At 50.6% G+C, this 19,847-nt stretch overlaps 2 protein-coding genes across 2 annotated transcripts in view; both read left to right on the forward strand.

The window, feature by feature from the left end:
- LOC144121447 (high affinity cationic amino acid transporter 1-like) overlaps window positions 1-19,847 on the forward strand; it is a 337,746-nt gene that overhangs the window by 263,059 nt on the left and 54,840 nt on the right. Inside the window, exon 6 of the mRNA XM_077654651.1 lies at window positions 18,808-19,847. This exon is cut by the window's right edge and continues 71 nt beyond it. Coding sequence (XP_077510777.1) covers window positions 18,808-19,847 — 1,040 coding nt within the window. The remainder of the gene's footprint in view (window positions 1-18,807) is intronic.
- Window positions 6,977-9,698, forward strand: LOC144121453 (protein D2-like). The gene is made up of 2 exons (XM_077654654.1): window positions 6,977-7,298; window positions 9,341-9,698. The coding sequence occupies exons 1-2, from the start codon at window positions 7,033-7,035 to the stop codon at window positions 9,657-9,659; spliced, it is 585 nt and encodes a 194-aa protein (XP_077510780.1). The 5' UTR covers window positions 6,977-7,032; the 3' UTR covers window positions 9,660-9,698.

The raw sequence follows: 19,847 nt of genomic DNA on the forward strand, positions 1-19,847 counted from the left end.
AGCCTCAATTGTGACCGCGACGACTCTTCGTTTCTCTTCATGATACTGTTGTCTTTTCAAAATTTTGTTTTCAAGCGTTTACCGCGCCACGAGATCGCCGCGATCGCTACTAGCATCCCTCGAAAGGTCAGTGGTGGTGTTTTGAACGCAAGCGGGACGGCTGACGGAACTAATGCGTGGGAAGCAATCATCGAGGCGTGTTACCACTGTGTTTGAGTAAACCTGGCTGAAGAACTCCGCGGCTTCTCGGATTCGCTGAGAACAGAGAGCGCTAACGAGTGAGTGTGTTAGGGGCTCGCTCTCGTGCTGTGCTTCGAAGCCTAGTGCATCTTACAAGCGCCACTCCTGAGACAGCCGTGACGACGTTGCCAGTCTACGCGCGTCGAAGAGCTCCCGAGTAGAAGTCTCGTGTGGACGTCATGGGAAATAGTCCGAGCTTTACGGAGCTTCGCAAAGCCGCATCCGGGCTTCGAATCAAAGTAAGCGCCGACATCGACGTGAAAGCAGCAGCGGCGGCCGCAGACGCCAACGACGCGTCTCGCGCCTACTGCTTCGCCGCGCATCCGAGCTGCGACGCTGAGATGGAGGACCACATACGCGCCGTAGAGTGGAGCAAGTTCTTCAGAAAAACGCCGCTCGTCAAGTACCGCCGGCAGCCGCCGGCGTACAACTCCGAGCTGCAGCAACAAACGGTCGGCCACTTCACGTACCTCGTACTTCGCGACGAGCGGACGCTGGACTGGAGGCTGACGTCTTCCCCTAGGTTGCAACACCCACTTGCCCACAGTCCGGTCCCTCATTTCCTTCGCGAAAGCGGGTTCTATCATGTTTGAACTGATCATCCAGCGGGGTATGACGAGGCAGTAGCTTCGACCTGGAGTGAAATGTGCCCACTCGTCGAGAGACGTGTTCAGAAAACGTGTGCTGTATAATAGGGACCCTGAAGGGAACGTGCCAAGCAAGTGTGTTCGAGCCCTTGTCGGATTTCCTGTCTTCCTTTCAATAAATACTGCCACTTGGAAGCACCGAATGTAAGCGCCGGAGAAGGTACGTTAAATGATATGTGCTAGATTAGCATCATGTATGGGTTATAGGTGATGCTCTTGTGCTCCTAAGCCAATCACTGTTATTTGCTGAAACGAAAATACGACCGAAATTGCTATGAATTTAGTGGCTTTTGGAGACAGTGTTGTCAAAGTGCGGTATGTTGTTGGTCATGCCCTTGTGTTCCTAAGCCAGTCGCTGTTATTTGCCGAAACTTAAATATGACCGAAATTGCTGTGAAGCGGCTTTTGGAAACAGTGTTGTCAAAGTGCGGTATGTTGTTGTTAGTCATTTTCTTGTGTTGCTAAGCCAATCGCTGTTATTTGCCGAAACGAAAATATGACAAATTGCTGTGAAGTGGCTGTTGGTGACAGTGTTGTCAGAGTGCGGTATGAGGTTATAAGCCCGTCCCGTCAACAGCTGGTGAATGTTGTCGGGTTCCTGTGAACTATTGTAAAAGTTAAAAAGTTCCTTTCAACACCTTTTGTGAAATTCAGCAGCAGGGTCGGTGCACATAACCTCATGATTTACAGGATATCGATGATAACTCCTTCCGGATATTATTCTCGGTGAAAATTGATTCTCCGGCTCCCAATGGTTATGTTGACGTTTGTCCGGCAAAGACTTCGTGCGAGTGAATAAAACTCAACGTCTTTACTGAAGAGGACGAGTTGCCACCGTTTAGAAGTGAATGGCGCTGTAGCGTGGCCTCTTGGATCCGCGAAAGAAAGCCGGTGTCGACGCACGCATCACGCGTTTTACTCGTGAAATGGACCGGTGATGGCGACAGCTGTAATTTTTGTTCTAATAATAATAATTGGTTTTTGGGGAAAGGAAATAGCGCAGTATCTGTCTCACATATCGGCGGACACCTGAAACGCGCCGTTAGGGAAGGGATAAAAGAGGGACTGAAAGAAGAAAGAGGTGCCGTAGTGGAGGACTCCGGAATAATTTCGACTACCCGGGGATCTTTAACGTGCACTGACATCGCACAGCACACGGGTGCCTTAGCGTTTTGCCTCCATAAAAACGCAGCCGCCGCAGTCGCGTTCGACCCAGGGAACTGCGGATCAGTAGCCGAGCGCTCTAACCACTGAGCCACCGCGGCGGGTCGTAATTTTTGTTTTTCGTTTTATAGCTTGCAGAAACTCCGTTCTCGATGAGAGCGCTATCTCTGTGACTGGAAAGTGGGATCCTATCGCGGTGTAAGAATATATTTAGGAGCTGACATTGCGCCCGGCGGCGCGAACAGATCTTATTCGCTGCTCCTTGCGCTTCTCTCGAACGCAGACAGATGGCGCCAACCAATGGGGGCTTGTCTAGTCGCCGAGCTACAGTGGACGTAATGCAGGTGCTGGGCGATTGTTCGGTGCCATGGCGTGTATGTGCGCTTTGTTAAGCGTAGCAAGGCACGGAAGGATTGAAACTACCGTCGACGCGAATAATTTTGGCCAACTTCGTGTTTTACTTGCTGGGACTGCATGAATGGGTGGAACAGCAGCGAGGACGCTGCCCTGCGATCCTTCCGAGCTCGTTATCAAAATGCGTTCACTGCGAAGTTTTTTTTCGTTTATCCGCACAAATGCTGAGAGCATAGTTAACTAACCGAATCCGTAAATATAAAAGGTCGGCCGCAACGCGTATGCTCCCAGATTTGGGCCAAAGAGCCTACGCGTACATTCAGACATTGCTTGAGCAGTGAAATCCTCTGACGCTGTGAGATGATGCCCGCTGTGTAGAAAACGTGCTTAACTTTGGCCACTTGGGGTTCTTTAATGTGCAGAGAAACCTCAAGGGCATTTCCACATTTTGCCTGCAGAGACCCGCCGCGGTGGCTCAGTGGTTAGGGCGCTCGGCTACTGATCCGGAGTTCCCGGGTTCGAACCCGACCGCGGCGGCTGCGTTTTTATGGAGGCAAAACGCTAAGGTGCCCGTGGGCTGTACGATGTCAGTGCACGTTAAAGATCCCCAAGTGGTCGAAATTATTCCGGAGCCCTCCACTACGGCACCTCTTTCTTCTTTCACTCCCTTCTTTATCCCTTCCCATACGGCGCGGTTCAGGTATCCAACGATATATGAGACAGATACTGCGCTATTTCCTTTCCCCCGAAGCCTATTATTATTGTTATTATTATTATTATTATTATTATTATTATTATTATTATTATTATTATTATTATTATTATTATTATTATTCATCAGAAATATTGCCTCCGCCGCCAGGAATAGAACCCGCGCTCTTGTGCTGCGTTGCGGAACGCCTCCACCGCTATACGAATGAGCACAGGGACCAAAAACAAACCAAGAGCGCATTTGTGACGTTTTAATGGCTAGTGCACTGCACTTTTAGCTACGCGACGCAAAAATGGTTAGTGGAGATTCACCTGGAATTCAAACTGCCAAGCTCATCTTTTACGCCAACAGAGACGATGCTCAGCTGTTGTCTCCCTCAAGAAAAGACTGGCATGCAAACGCTGAGGTAAAATACTTACGCTACTCTGAACTGGGAATGGCGGCTGGCAGTTGAGAATAATTGCAGTTGGCATGGTAAAGCGACTTGTTGACCTCAATAATCTTCGGCCAAGAAATCCTCCATCGAACATTTTAGGGCCCGGCAAATTTGCAGCGGCATATTTGGTACAAATGTTACCGGCATGTCTTCTGCCGCCAAAATGTACAGGGAACAGGGAGGGAGGGGGGGGGGGACTGGCCACGAGATCGCCGACCGAAATTAATTGCTCCGCTGCCATGGCATGTACAGGGAACCTGAAATGTTAAGTACACGGACCAGTGCAGAAGATGGCAAACCTTAGCACCATGAATGCCGATAAAGACGGAGGTGCCTCTATGTTTCAAGTTGAAAGAACGGCATGTTCCTTGATCAGCTGACACGCATTAGGTACTCCAGCCACCTGTGCGCAGTTTCTTTTGAGGGCTCCATGATGGATGGGCGTCTTTTTTTTTTTTTTCACAGGCCGTCCCCGAGGACAGTGCGACAGCGGCGGGTGCGAACCGCTTGCTTGGCACACGTGGCTACAGACGGTCGCTTTCTAGGAGGCTTCCTTGAACTTGCCTGTTTTTTTTTTCAGATATTTCGGACTCCCGGGAAAATACTGGGCACAGCATTCGTCAGCAGCACCGGTTTCTTGGGTGCATTTAAAGGTGCCTTGCCATTAAACTCTGCGTAGTACGAGTTTATATCGTATATTCGGGAAAGTGCTCCGCGCAGGCGTGGTCGCGCAGTTGCAATATCCTATCTGCTCTGGGGATTGCCTGGCGCCAAAGTTCTAGCCGAGCAGGCTCCGACGGAGCTTTAAAAAGTGACTCTTTGTCCGGACAACTCTGGTAGGCCGATCTGCAGTTGCGTATGAAGCACCTCTTGCCCATAATCGCGTCTAGTCGGCTTGTGGACCCGACTGGACCCCTCAGGTGTGCCACAGCAACAACCAACACATCACGGCCACCGTGTACACGGCCACGACGACCGTCTACGGCGTCGGCCCGCACCACCAAGTGCGTTTTCACAACGATCACTGTGACTGTTCTCGAACCGCGACACAAAAAGCTAGTTCTAGCAAACTTTGTTCACCCGCCGCGGTGGCTCAGTGGTTAGGGCGCTCGGCTACTGATCTGGAGTTCCCGGGCTCGAACCCGACCGCGGCGGCTGCGTTTTTATGGAGGAAAAACGCTAAGGCGCCCGTGTGCTGTGCGATGTCAGTGCACGTTAAAGATCCCGAGGTGGTCGAAATTATTCCGGAGCCCTCCACTACGGCACCTCTTCTTCCTTTCTTCCTTCACTCCCTCCTTTATCCCTTCCCTTACGGCGCGGTTCAGGTGTCCAACGATATATGAGACAGATACTGCGTCATTTCCTTTCCCCAAAATACCAATTATTATTATTAGCAAACTATGTTCGTGCACGGTGCCTGCCACTGAGAACTTAACGTCCACCTTGTGATGCACTCTGGCAGCGCAAATTCTATCTACCGATAAGCAAAGACTGAACCAGCGAACAATCGAGGGAGTTGAGCAAGAGTGAGTGAGTGGGTGAGTGAGGGAGTGAGATTTGTTTATGTTGCCAATTTCATGGTATCGGTTAGTAAAGTACGACTTATCTTCTTTGACGATTCTTTGCTTTATGCCATTTGACCTAATGAGGGGCTTTCAGGCTAGTTGGCTAATTTATGAAAAGCGATCAAGATTTCTTGTCACTCTTCCCGTCTACTTACTATGTGTAGCTGGAGGTCCTGCTTATGTCTGCAGACCCGACATCGCAGCTTGCTGCGGTGACTCGGGCTGCCGACGTCATGTCCCGGCATGACCTACTTGATGCAGTGCGGGACCGCGCAGTGGCCCAGGGACCCAGCTCGGTCTAAAACTCACTTGATGAATAAAGTTTTTTTGTCTGTCTGTCTGTGTAGTTCACTTCGCGCAAATCTGATGCCTAAGAGTCGCGTTCAGCCCAGGAAGCATAATTTAGGTCTGTGGTCTGTACGCCAAGAAGGGCGGAGCTGTCTGGTGGGTGCCTGGTCGGCATGCCACGCCCGACATCGTCCATTCTGATATGCCCACTCGTTGAAAAAGGTGCACTGCTGTGACGGTACCCAGGCCATCCAAGACCATTTGCGCTAGCAAACCCCCTCCGACGACACTCTCTCCAGCTCTGTCGGCGGAGGAAGGGGACAAGCTCTTGGATAGTTGAAAAAAAAATGCAACTGGCCATGATCACGCGAGCTCAACAGGTCGCCACCGACTGGAGGCCACCCCCGACTCGCGCCAGCCCCAACTAATCCCTTCCCTTTTGTGGAAGTGAAGTTGTAACCATCACCCGGAAAATAATAATCGCTATCATCATTCGCTATAAAGGGGAGTAACCGCATCAGCATATACGTTCATCAACATCCTTTGAATAACCGGTGGGTGTCTGCGACGGCCTTTTGTTGTTGTTAGCCTATCAAAAGATGGCACATACCCACACTGGGGGATCGGCCAAGAATCGGGTGGCTATTCACCTGAATAATAATAATAATTGGTTTTTGGGGGAAGGAAATGGCGCAGTATCTGTCTCATATATCGTTGGACACCTGAACCGCGCCGTAAGGGAAGGGATAAGAGAGGGAGTGAAAGAAGAAAGGAAGAATAGGTGCCGTAGTGGAGGGCTCCGGAATAATTTCGACCACCTGGGGATCTTTAACGTGCACTGACATCGCACAGCACACGGGCGCCTTAGCGTTTTGCCTCCATAAAAACGCAGCCGCCGCGGTCGGGTTCGAACCCGGGAACTCCGGATCAGTAGTCGAGCGCCCTAACCACTGAGCCACCGCGGCGGGGCAGGGAGCAAGTTATGCGCCCTCACCTGAACGCAGTTAACAAAAAGGGAAAGCACGTGGGAGCGCTACACCGGTGAATTTTTCGTCATGAACAGAAAAGGGATGAGAGTTTGGATTTTAAAATTTTAAGAATAATAATAGAGGAATAAATAATAATGATTTAGTCAAAATGTAATAATTGATAGAAAAGAAAAGAAAGGCAGTCGGTGAGATTCTATCAGGAAATTTAGAACAGCGGTACAAACAGATCTGTGCGACGGCCTTTTCCTTCATTTCTTTCGTTTCATGAAAGTAAAGAAAAAGAAGCATTAAAAGGGAAGCGAAAGAAAAGAAACGACGGTTTTTTCCTTCATTTCTTTCGCTTCCCTTTTAATGCTTCTTTTTCTTTACTTTCATGACCTACCAAGTACCCTGTGATCCTGCGGTTCAGAAAAGATAAAGTTAGAGTCTTCTCGCGCTTTCTCGTTCCTTACTTTCTGCTTTTAAAAATTTTCTTTTAACTTTGTGGCCCGATCCAGTACGCTCTGATCCTCCAGTTCAAAGAGTAACTGGCCGAACCAGCATCGGCACTATCAGCATCATCATCATCTAGGTCTGCGCGTGCCAGAGAACGTGATCGACGGAATCCCATACCGCTGGACGTGTTGCATCGAGCACCATGCACGCGAGGTCCGCCGCGCTTGCTACCCTAGCCGCGGTTCTAGCCGTGCTGTGGGCTCCGTTCGGCTCGTGCGTGACGACCGATGAGCTGCACCTGAACCTGAAGAAGGCGGGCGTCGTGCCGGACGTGATAGCGACGGTGCCCAGCCGCGCGGCCGAAGTCGCCTACCCGGGAGGCGCCGCTGTGCAGCTGGGCAACACACTCACACAAGGACAGGCCGCCAAACTGCCCAACGTTAACTTCGGTGGAGAAAAAGGTCGCTGGTGAGTTAATTAAAACTCCCCGCTTTTATCGCGTCAGGTGAAATGACGAGTCTGGTTAGGGCGCTCGGCTGCTGATCCGGAGTTCCCGGGTTCGAACCCAACCGCGGCGGCTGCGTTTTTATGGAGGCATAACGCCAAGGCGCCCGTGTGCTGTGCGATGTCAGTGCTCGTTAAAGATCCCCAGGAGGTCGAAATTATTCCGCAGCCCTCCATTACGGCACCTCTTTCTTCCTTTCTTTCACTCCCTTATTTATCCCTTCCCTTACGGCGCGGTTCAGGTGTCCAACGATATATGAGATAGATACTGCGCCATTTCCTTTAATAATAATAATTGGTTTTTCGGGAAAGGAAATGGCGCAGTATCTGTCTCATATATCGTTGGACACCTGAACCGCGCCGTAAGGGAAGGGAAAAGGAAGGGAGTGAAAGAAGAAGGGAAGGAGGAGGTGCCGTAGTGGAGGGCTCCGGAATAATTTCGACCACCTGGGGATCTTTAACGTGCACTGACATCGCACAGCACACGGGCGCCTTAGCTTTTTTCCTCCATAAAAACGCAGCCGCCGCGGTCGGGTTCGAACCCGGGAACTCCGGATTAGTAGTCGAGCGCCCTAACCACTGAGCCACCGCGGCGGGTCCATTTCCTTTCCCCAAAAACCAATTATTATTATTATTCCTTGTTTGCTTATTCGATGACGTTGGTTAGTTTTAGTAAAACGGCGAGTTGGTACATACTTAATGGACATAAACAGCTCAGCAACAGGGACAACAAAGAAGACGGGACAGTTTTAATTTATGAGCTTGTGCGACGCGGTGAGAACAGTGGCCCTGTAAGCTCAAAAACAGCATCAGCAAAGATCAACAGGAACTATAGTTGGTTCTTGTTGCCTCTTACCAATACATGTAGTGCATACTGAAGAAGTTGGCGCGGAAAAACGAGGACAAGCGAGACAAACAAAGACGAGCGCTTTTCTTTGCTCGTCTTTGTTTGTCTCGCTTGTCCTCGTTTTTCCGCGCCAACTTCTTCAGTATGCATTTCAGCCAACTCGCCCAACTTTCTGCTCTCCCAATACATGTAGGACGCGGCAGAGAGATAGCCTGTGGCTCAACAGGGACAGTGCTTGTTCCTCTCCCCCTGTCTCTCGTTGCCTGTGTCAAACACCATGCGTTGGTAAGTAACTATGACGAGACTGCTGTGCCCGCAGCAGGCAAAATAGCCGGCAGTTTGACCCCATTGGCTGATTCCATTCGCATCTTGGCACACAGCCTATGAAACGACACTGCCGGCATTCTCTTTGTTCCAGCTGCTTTGCCGGCAGAATACCCTGCACAAAAAACTTCCGGCAGCCGGCAATCGAATCTAACTCATCGAATCTCTGAATGCTATATACTTAAAGGCGACACACCCCAGAGGAAACAAATATGGATTTGTCCCGTTTTCTTTTCTTTTTTCATTTTTAAAAAGGCAAACAAAAAATTCCCTCTGGTGAAAAAAAGGGGGGGAGAGAGTTTTCATGTCACGTGACTACAGTGAGCCAATAAGACGTCACTGCCGCCATTCTGTTTTTCGGGCGATTCTGCCGGCTGCCGGCGGTACAGCCACTTGCAGGTGACTAATACGAACGCCAGGGCGCAGGACACCTCAGATGGCCTTGAGCCTGAAAAAATGATGCCGCCACTGTCTGGAAGACGTTGATGTAAAGAGCGTTAGCTGTTTGGTTTACTGCAATTGATATGAATGAGGCTAAAGTGAGGTACATCAAAGGAAATACAAATTTGACATCTTGGATGTATAAGTGACGTCACCAATGAATCACCAATTGGGTTGCTATATCGATTTACTATGTAAATTTCACGCCGAAGGGAGGTGGTATCAGACCCTAAGAAATCGAGAAACGTGATGAGTAAGAGCTAACGCTCTTAAAGCACATCACCATTTTAAACGACAACATTGTGCGAAGCACACAAGGCTACGTGAAGCGCGCGTTGTCTTGTTAAATTGCATTAAGCGTACACCGTAAATGCGCTGCCGATCACTGCCACAGGTACACGGTGATCCTTCTAGACCCCGATGCGCCGTCTCGAAAAGAGCCGAAGATGCGCTTCTGGCTTCACTGGCTCGTGGTGAACGTGCCGGACAACAGCACGACGACTCTGACCAAGTACGCGGGACCAACGCCTCCTCGGGGCACGGGCAAGCACCGCTATGTCTTTCTGGTGTACGAACAGAAGAACGTCCTCACCCGACAAGCTGTGAAGGACTTCGGCAAGGAGCGAGCCAAGTTCGACCTCAAGAAGTTTGTCCAAGCGGCGAACCTGACACAACTGGTGGCGGTGAATTTCTTCTACGCCGAAAACAAATAAAACGGTCCCCCGTGTTGACGGCTCACCTGTGCATTTCAATTCCGTTATTTTTAGTTAACGCTTAAGTAAAGGCTGGAAGAAGAGCACGAGGATCAAGGCTTGCCGCGCGTTTGTTCCCTAGTTTCAAGGGAAAAGCAGCAAAACGCCCACGATAGATCGAAATGAGGCCGGTCTGCATATACCACATATTTCGACATAAAGTTTCCATGCATAAACGAGTTAAATTTGTATTGAAATGCTCCGATTATTTTCGTCACATGTTCTTTGCGGTAATTAGACGTAACTAATGTGGTCTGCTTGTTTAAACGCGATATTGGTGATAACAAAGTCGCGATGAGGCGAAGTGGTTGGGGTTGGAGGGGGGAGAAATTAGCTTAGGAATTAGCTTACACATCAGTGGATTCACCTTGGGGCACACATTCTTCGAAGCATATCCCGCAAGGCTTCTAGAAAACTAGCACTGGCCGTTTAAAAAGACACCTCTATGAAGCGAGTTAATCTACTGGCCTAATAAGGACTTTGCTGGTTTTGATTACTAGGCTTTGTTTCGCATAATATAAGCCCTTCTACGTCACGAGCACAGATTTTTGTGCCGCGTTAATGACCGGCGTTTCAATCTGTAAGTCTGGTTTTTGCCGTTCATGTTCAAGCGACACATCCACAAAAACGAATAAAACAGGTCCATTACAAACACGCTGACCCGACAACCCGCATCACAGCCCCACAGATTGCACCGCGAAGCGAATACTGCTCCTATAAAGCTTCTCTCCTGCCTACACCGCCGTCCCGCTACGCCATCACGCACACGTCTTGTTTCTCATCGCAGTGAAGAGAGATATCTGCACCGCGCGCCGCAAGGCAAAACGCTAGAGAAGTTCGCACGCCACCTTGCGGATAAACTACAGGCTCAGACGCACGCGCACAAAACAGCCAGCGAGAAAGGAGACAAAAGAGAAAGAAAAGGCCCGTAGCGATATCGTCATCCCCGTATTGCGACTGCAACGCCCGGAACTCATTGGTGGGCAGGCAGTCCCATCTGCGCCGCCGACGGCTGAACTGCGAGTAGAGGAGAAGCCAGCGGACCAGGAGTAACGCTTGCCGGCCCTTCAGATGACGACGACGACGGTATATGGCGAGGCGGCGACTTCGCGACGGTGTCCAGCACCACGGAAAGAAAGCTAAAGGGGGGGGAGAAGGTGGCGCTGCTGTGCCGAATAAAAGCGTCGCATTAAGGAGTCGAGGCTGAGTCCGCACTCGAGTGATCCTGAAAGAAGCCAGCAGCCGTGCAAGACTGATTGGAAAGCGCTCCATCAGACGCTCGCGCCTCTGCACTTTTTTCCTCTGTATGATTGTTTTCTTTCGTACCTGCATGCGGTCCGCTTTTCTCTTCTGTCTTTCAGTTTCACTTTCACTTGTTAGTTTGTTACTTTCTTTCTTTTTTCTTTCGGAGAGAGGGCAGCAGAGTGTCCCGCTCTTTGGGTGTCAGCGAAAACACACGCTGCGTCGCACTCGCTTAAGATGAAACGAAAGTTGATGCCGTTAGAATTTATGTTTAAACGCTGTCGCGGGTTCGTTTTTTTTTCTTTTCATTGAAGAGCTCCTCTACTTTGAAGATAGTGCATTGAAGGCGCCACTATCGTTTTCAATGCTCGGGAAAGACGGGCTTTCTTGCTTCGTTAAATTTGATCCGAACCTGGGGTCTAATTGAGTCACGTATAGCGATTGAAACGGGTGGCCTGGAGACAGTTTTAAGTGCTCGAACGCGTGACTGCAGCGAAGCAAACAAGATATATCTAGCAGGAGACAACTCAAAGTTACGACGCGCTGAACGGTTACTTGGAACTCCTTGCGCGTCGTTTTTTTTTTTCATTTTTTTCTAAGAGCAGTGTTGCTTTGCTTTTTTAGATCCTTGTTCCGTTGCTGCATTATACATTTACGTCAGTTTAACTTCGTCACAGCGAAGTTGCAGGGGCCTGGCGATTACTTCGTTATAGCCCGTGATGACCGAGCTTTCAAGTTGAATCGTCATTCCTTCGTTATATCAATTATTCCGTTGTTAACCGGTTCGTTAAAACGATGTTTGACTGTATATGCATAAGTCAACTGAGGACTCGAAGGAATACGCATAGAGACATCCAAAGGGAAAAGCAGATGGGTACAGCTTTAGCCAGCGTCCTCTTCTGGCCCGTTGCCGTACGCTTTGCTTTAAGGAAGAGATGCAGGAAGGATGTAAAGAAAATATGAAATGAAATTTAAACGACAGAAAGAATGAATGAGAGTTAACTATTACCCGTTGCGGTGGCTCAGTGGTTAGGGCGCTCGGCTACTGATCCGGAGTAACCGGGTTCGAACCCAACCGCGGCGGCCGTGTTTCGACGGAGGCGAAACGCTAAAGCGCCCGTGTGCTGTGCGATGTCATTGCACGTTAAAGATCCCCAGGTGGCAGAAATTGTTCCGGTGCCCTCCACTACGGCACCTCTTTCTTCCTCTCTTCTCTCAGACCCTCTTTTATCCCTTCCCTTACGGCGCGGTTTAGGTGTCCGCAGATATGTGAGACAGATACTGCGCCATTTCCTTTCCCCAAAAACCAATTTTCATTTTTTTCCTTCCTTCTTTCACTCCCTCCTTTATCCCTTCCCTTACGGCGCGGTTCAGGTGTCCGCCGATATATGAGACAGATACTGCGCCATTTCCTTTCCCCAAAAATTAATTATTATTATTATTTCAGAGTTTACTATTCGTGTGCCGCACAGCGCTCTTCTTAGAGCCGCTTCTCCGGCACTCAAGTTCGTGGAGAGAGTACATAGCACGCCTCTTATTCAAAACCATAAAGGTTCGCGCACTGTGGAACCGGCTAATGGCTGAACAAATGGTCCTCGGACACCAGGTGGGGGATTACCAGAAAATGAAGACACCGTCTTCAAGTATTCATTGCTAGGTGCGCATTGCCGAAGATTTGCCGACCCCGAAGAGCATATCATCGTTATGCACTGACAGAAACCTAGCCTGGATGGCTGTTAGTACTTTGTCCCTTCTCTCATGCATATCGTGCAACACGTGAGTGCAACTTGCGATTTTTTCGTGTGTGCCCTGACAGTCGCCGGTTGGTGAACATACGCTTCCGAGGGACCTGCTTTCGATTCTAAACTGTGATCCTCACATCCTTGCATTAAACATATTCACGTGTCTGTGCGCCACTTTTATTATCCTAACACTGCTTAACAATGCCATTTTGTCTCTTTTTGCGTCTTGCGCAGAAAGAGTAGGCTTTATGAACTTATCTTTTCATGGACCCCTACCATTGACATCAAGTTTGAGATAATAAGGCACTCTAAACCGTTTTTTTCCTCTTAGCTTCACAAGTGTTCTTCAAAGCAGCGCGCAGAAGCTTCTTACGACATTTGCTTCTTCTGGTGATTCTAAACCTTTATTTACCAATTATTATATAGCTCTCCCTTAGTGACCAGTGCGGTAGGCATTGTGAATAACCCAGGAAAGAGAGACAGAGAGAGAATAAATTTTATTTCCCCCAGAAAAAGGGGAAATAGGGAAACTCCTTCTTTCTTCCCCAGAAAAGAGGGAAATAAAGGGCTAAAAGGGGATAAAAGGGGGGTAACTCAGGACGGCTTTACTTCTCGGTGCAATATTTTTGCCGTAATGATAGATCAGAAGCCCATTTATCACCTCGATTACACTCTACGCTATATACTTCGGTGCAAATCAAGACAAAGCCGAAAGCGCAGTCGTGTCAGGCACGTGAAATAGTGCTCATATATGGTGCCCTTCCATGCTTGCGTAGCACTATACTGCCGCAAATTCCGCGGCGAGCCTTCATATTTATTACTCGCACCGTGCGATGCAGCTCCACGGCTAGCGCAGGTTGCGTAACAAAGGGTGCTTGTAGTATCCGTCCCGGACTGGGCTCTCGGAGCGTCAATACACGGAGAAGTTACCCCACGGTTCCGATCCGCAACGCGGCAGACAACCGCATATCCCCCGGGACAAAGAAAGATGCGGTTGCTTGCACGAAAGGCGTTGTCGTGCAGCTCCGCGATTACGACCGCAAACGGCTGGGAATGAACGCCGCCTGGTTGCCACAGGGTCTTCACTGCGCAGGAGAAGAATAAGCCGGGAGCACGAAGCTTTAGGTACATGTCAGTGCGTCCGTTTAGGGCAGTAACGACAGTTGTTCGGTTGGGGGGGGGGGGGGGGGGGGGGGGGGCGACGCCATTCCGACTGATACGGACTCGAAGCTGGGATTTTTCTGCCTGAAATGAAACATTTTATGCCTGGCACCTGTACCCGATGCTCTCTAGACCGAAACAGGCGAAAAAGCGGCCTTTCGGAATTCTACTGCGGAGCCCCGTATTTGAGCCTGTGAAACATAATAGTGTGGCTGTCGTTGCTCCTGGCCTCTGCGTAACACTTCTGTAGTATGGAAGTACATCGAAGGTGGGCCATCATGCGCTTCTGACGCATTAAATGCCTTAATTATACCAGGACGTATTAAGTGTCCACCTCAAAGTGCGAGTGGATGAGACGCAGACATTCTTGCCAGCGCAACGCCCAAGCATAGCCTACTTTGGTTAACGTCTTTTAAACGCCGCGCTGAGAAAAAAGGTTTCAAAAGACGAAAATGTATCTTGACAATTCGCATTATAGCTTTCTTAAAGTAACTGTGAGAAAAGGTAGCCGCATTTACAATGACTAAGCTTATCTTTTCTCGGTGTTCCATCTTTGGAACATCTGCATTTCCCATATACAGAATGCTAATCGTGTAACGAGACTTTATGACATATTCAGTGCCAATTTCTTCTTCTTGCTAGCTGAAGACAATCTAACAGTTGCCTCGAATGCCTTCATGATCACGTGACATCCCTCTGCGCAGGTCTCGCGCTGCCTCCGTCCCCTTCAGGTAGAATGCGCGATTGGGGGGGGGGGGGGGGGGGGGCGTGCCTACATGCACCCAGCCTCTTGTGTCTTGCATGACATGCCTCGCAGGCGCCTTACATAGCCAGGAGGTCAGAACCCGAAAACGTGCGGCAGGTCCAAACACTGCTGATCTGCAGCGCGCGTCCAACGTATACGTAGGCAGCTCTTGCGATGCCCAAGAACGCTCTGCGCAGTAATATACGCAAATTTGTGCCCACACGTCTCATAGACAGATTGGTAGTACAGCGTTTACGCCAGCAGGCTTACGTAACGCGGGAGGCTCTGAAATAGGAGTTTAGTCTCTAATTGAATTTTGCTATTTCCAAAAGCCAGTGTTAAAAAGAAAAAAGTTCATTAAACCCAGCCAGTGCTAAGATACGCAAGCTGTAACTCTTTACTTTTTTCAAGAAATCCTCAATTGTTTCTCATTACTTTTATCCTGTTTTGTTCGTTTCCACTTCTCTTTTTCCTGCGAAAGTGCCCCACAGAGACTTGGCTGCGGCAAGGCCCAAAATATGCCAGTTTGGAAGCAGTAATCTGAGGTATTTAAATTAATCGATATTAAATATTATAGTTTCGATGTCTTGCACAATCATCATCACGTGAAAACAAAAATTTTGAAGAGGGGCGTATGTTGAAGGAAAACAAATTGATTTTCATATGCTCCAGTTTTGAAACATTGACAAGTAAAAGGCTAAGCGTAGACTGCGCGCAACCAATCGGCTGGGCCAATACCAAAACGCACGGATGAGGAATACAACAGAGGACGGAGACTAGCCAGAGCTAGACACCTCTCTAAGCGCTGGGATGGAAACAAGGACACGATCTATGTCGATGCGGCTGGACCCGTTAACGGAGTAGCGGCAATTGCAGCAGTTTCACCCCGGGGGGATATCATTGCAAGCAGCCTTATCCAAGCGGTGGATACCACATCGGCTGAAGAAGCAGCTATCGCACTAGCGATATCAAAGAACAGCGAGGCAACGGTTATGTCCGACTCACAAGCAGCGGTACGCAATTACCCCAGAGGCCGCGTTGGCGCTCCGTGTTGGGAAATTTTGGAAAGGTCTAATCCTTCCAACATCCAGATCTTCTGTACGCCAGGGCACCTCTCAACGACGGGCAATGAGGCGGCCAACACAGCTGCTCGAGCTCTCCTCCTCCGAGCATCTGGCACGCAGCCTCTCTCTGACAGAGATGACAACCCCTCACCCTTACTAAGCTGCGCAGAAATTACGGAGTACTATAAGATCACAAGAAGGAACTATCCTCTTCCGCACAAAACCCTAAGTAAATATGAAGAGCACATAATCAGGCGACTACAAACCAATACTCCGCCCGATCCTTACCTAATGAGTAAATGGTACCCAGACACCTACGATTCGTCCTGCACCTTCTGTGGAGCAGTTGGCACACTCTTTCACGCGGTTTGGGAATGTCAAGAAAACCCAGACTTGGACAGCAATCCCGATCCGACTTATGAGCGCTGGGAGGCAACCCTTCATAGCCACAGCCCCCTCGACCAGAAGTCGCTGGTTGAGAGGGGCCGGATTATGATGGCGACCAATGGGATCTCGTACAGAACCCACCCAGTTTTTATGCTCTGAATGAATATTTTTCCTCCTTCCTCCTCGGCTGGGCAACGCAAGACGGGTGCTTACACTCCAGGCCACGGAGAGACGCTTTAATAACCCATAACATCAAGGTATTAGGAAGAAGAGTGGAATAGGTGTAGCACGTTGTTTGGGCTCGATAACCCAAGTATATATGTTTAGTACGCGCTAAAAAGGGGAAGGCCCTGAAGGAGCGTCTGTGCTATTGAGCGTAAGCCACCGCGTATGTTTGAGCCCGATAAGCCAGCCTGCTGCTGTGCCCGTAATGAGCTGAACTGCTTATTAAATGATTGCCTACTTTCCTCCATAATATTTCATTACTATATGATTTATGTCTTGAATATTGATATCGCCCATGTGGTAGTGTAAATAAGGCTCAGGAGTACATAGACGCAGTTGTTCAATATTTCATTAATCCAATCATTCTTCAAATAACACCTACGGCTCCTTATGAATACTTGAGCCTTTCCACAACATTTGCAATCAAGACAACTATCCAAGTTCTTGGAAAACGGCTTACTGAATTCGCCGAAATGTATATAAGTGTCGCGAAAAGCAAATAGAGCGGGCTTTCCACGAATCCGACAGGGAAAAGCAACCGTTCGCAAACATCCAGCCATGAGCCTACGGCAACACACACGGCGCGGACACTGTCCTTGGTACCAACTCCGCTACACGATGTCGTCGGCCGACATCTCAGAACATCCTCCTCTACTCAATATCACCCCCCCCCCCGCCCAGCGACTAATCAACGCCCCCACGTGGCTCAAATCCGCAAAGAGCGGCTACATTCAATGCGGAGACCAGTAGGAAACAAATTACACTGCGCAAACCTCGCTCGAATGATGTCCCCGCCGAGACGAACCTGCAAAGTACATGTACAAAAGAACACACAGCCAACAGATTACGCGCTCACGCGCACACCCGTGCGAAGCAGTCGTCTTGCTCTACATACATACCTATACACGCAAAGAAAGAAAGAGATTAGGGAAGGAGTGAGGGAAAGAAGGCTGCCTAAGAAGCTGAAGAATAGGACCTATGCGCGTTCGGGCAGCGACGTGGTTTCGGCTTCATGTGGTTATACGGTGTCTTTCTCTACCATATCCACCTCTTCGGTTCTCTCTTCAAACACGAGACGAAAGCTCGCGACGGTGGCGGCTCTCTTTCCGAGCGCCGGCCCCGAAGCCGTTCTCCCTACGGGCATGTCGCTTGGCGCTACGCGATAAGCGAGACAATGCAGAAGAGCTCGGGCTTCAAAGGCTGAAGCCTCAGCGCGCGGCCGCGCCCTAAAGCCGTTCGCTATCTTCGGCCGGCAGCATGCCATCTTCGGCGGGGTGCGTTCTTCCACCCACCGGCTCGCTCGTTCACCGTCGCGATGACAGGGCTGTGTCGAGCGCGCATACACTGTTTCATTTATCCGGTCGGGCAGGCCCTGTATGCATGACGGAGAAATCCTACACGGCCGTGCGAGCACCGCGGTGCACTGTGTAGACCGAACGAAGCGGCCGTTTTCATGTGGCGTACGTTTTAGTTTAAGGAAAAAATGATAATGAAAACGTGTTCTCGTGTTTGAATGCGGACGTCGAAAACAGACGCTCTGCTCGGGCCTTTTGCGCGCCCAGAGGGGATACACGTCTCGAGGTTCTGACCGCCGCGGTTTTGCAAGGATCATCCTTGTGGCCACGTGGCGATAAGAAAAGGCTCGAGTTTCACTCTTTTTTCCTTCGTTCATTGCTTTCGTTGTATTTTTCTTCCCTCTCCTCCTGTCCGCCTTCTCAAGTTAGAAACTACAGCCTGAGGGAATCTAGAGTTTGTGTTCTGGCACCGTGTTTCACCTCACCATTAGTAACGGAATCCTTTATACACGCGCCTTTGTCAGCTACGCTTTACGCTATTGGAAATTCCTTGGTAGGCCGACTATGTCCTAATTGCATGCAGTGAGTTCACTAATGGTGTTTTGTTCCTTGAACTGTTTAAATGTTGAGGACTCTATCAATGGAGCTTCCGCAAAACAAGCAACTGTATTTCGAGGTGCTGTCACGTAAATTAGAAACCGAAATAAGGAAATTCTTCGAAAGACATGCTCAAATATGATGAGTTTAGCTGAGGGCGGTTCTCTCCTGGAGCAAAATTTAGAGAAGCTTTAATAACCATTGTGAGTTGTTCTCTAGTTGTACGCGCGTAATTTGTTCCACCACGGAATCCGTCTCAGAAGCCAGCCTGCAGGCCAGGCCGTTTTTCTTTCGCTATTTGGGCCTCAACCTTTCCCTAATTTATGCAGCCAAGTCTAGGACCCTTATGCATTTGTTACACGTCAGCGCCACATGTGTGGCACCTGTGGCGTTCATGTGCCTGGCCAATAAAGTGCATCTGATTTTATTCTTTTCATTATCAGCCCTCCGAAGTATTCCCTCTTCCTTTGCGTCAGCGACTAATCTCTCGTGCATGTTGGGCGCATTTACGCATATGATCGTAATTAGAATACTGAGGTAATTCTGGTGCACTGATGCCTATCCCTTATAACAAGAACCGTAACCAACCTCACCACTCGTCGAACTGACGCCACCATCGCGACTGGTTCTCACCCCCCCATCTCATCGCAGGTCTTCAACGGTGCGGCGACCTGCACGTTCGCCTTCGTGGGCTACGACCTGGTGGCTCAGACTGCCACCGAGACGGCGCACCGTTTCCGCGTGGTGCCCTCTGCCGTCAGCCTGGTCTTCCTGATCAGCCTGCTGGGCTGCTTCACCAGCTCGGTTGCGGTCACGCTGCTCGCGCCGCACTCGACCCTGGGCGGCTCGGCGCCGCTGCTCCAGGCGCCCTTCATCCGGGGCCTTCCGGGGCTGCTCTGGGTGCTGGGCTTCGGCTCGCTGTGCGGTCTCGCCTCGGCCGCGGCCGCATCTCTGCGAGGCCTGGCCGTGCTGCTCGCCTCTCTCTCCGCCGACGGCCTCCTCTGCGGCCTCACGGACGGCACCAGGAGGGCTGCAGTCACAGGCGGCTTCCTCGTCTCCCTGGCCGCCATGTTCGTGCACCCGGACACCCTCATGGGCATCCTTGGACTGGGCACAGTCGTCTCACTGCTCGCCACGGCGGCGTCCGTGCTGGCGCTGCGCTACGGTCTCATCGACCACTTGCCCCTGGAACTGGGCGACCTGAGCAGGGACTCTAGCGCGACCCTGACCCGAGGCATGGGGTGGGGCGACGACGGTGGCGACCCCTCGCTCGTGCGTTCCTCGGCGGTGGGCAACGGCGGCGGCTACGGCTCCTTCCAGAGGCGGACGTGGTCCGTGGAGCTGGTCAACCAGGGATACGTGCACTCGCTGTCGGGCGGCTCCAAAGTGTCCTCCTCGCTCTCCCCGTGCGGCGTGGCGGGCGTGCCTTCTCGCTGCTCGGCGCAGCGGACCGCGGTGCTGGTGTGCGCGATGGTGGCGCTCATGTTCCTCATGGGGGTGCTCACGGTGCACGCCCCGCGCGTCGTGGGCGCCGGCGCCGCGCGCTGGTGGCTCGAGGCCCTGGCCACGGCCGCGTTGGCAGCCGTGCTCGCGCTCGCCCTGGTGGCGTTGCGGCAACCGCGGCACGGCGCTCCGACGGCGGGCCGCAACGCGGTGCCCTGCGTGCCGCTGCTTCCGCTGTGCGCGCTCTG

Source organism: Amblyomma americanum, chromosome 2 (genome assembly GCF_052857255.1).
Source record: "Amblyomma americanum isolate KBUSLIRL-KWMA chromosome 2, ASM5285725v1, whole genome shotgun sequence".
NCBI lineage: Eukaryota > Metazoa > Arthropoda > Arachnida > Ixodida > Ixodidae > Amblyomma > Amblyomma americanum.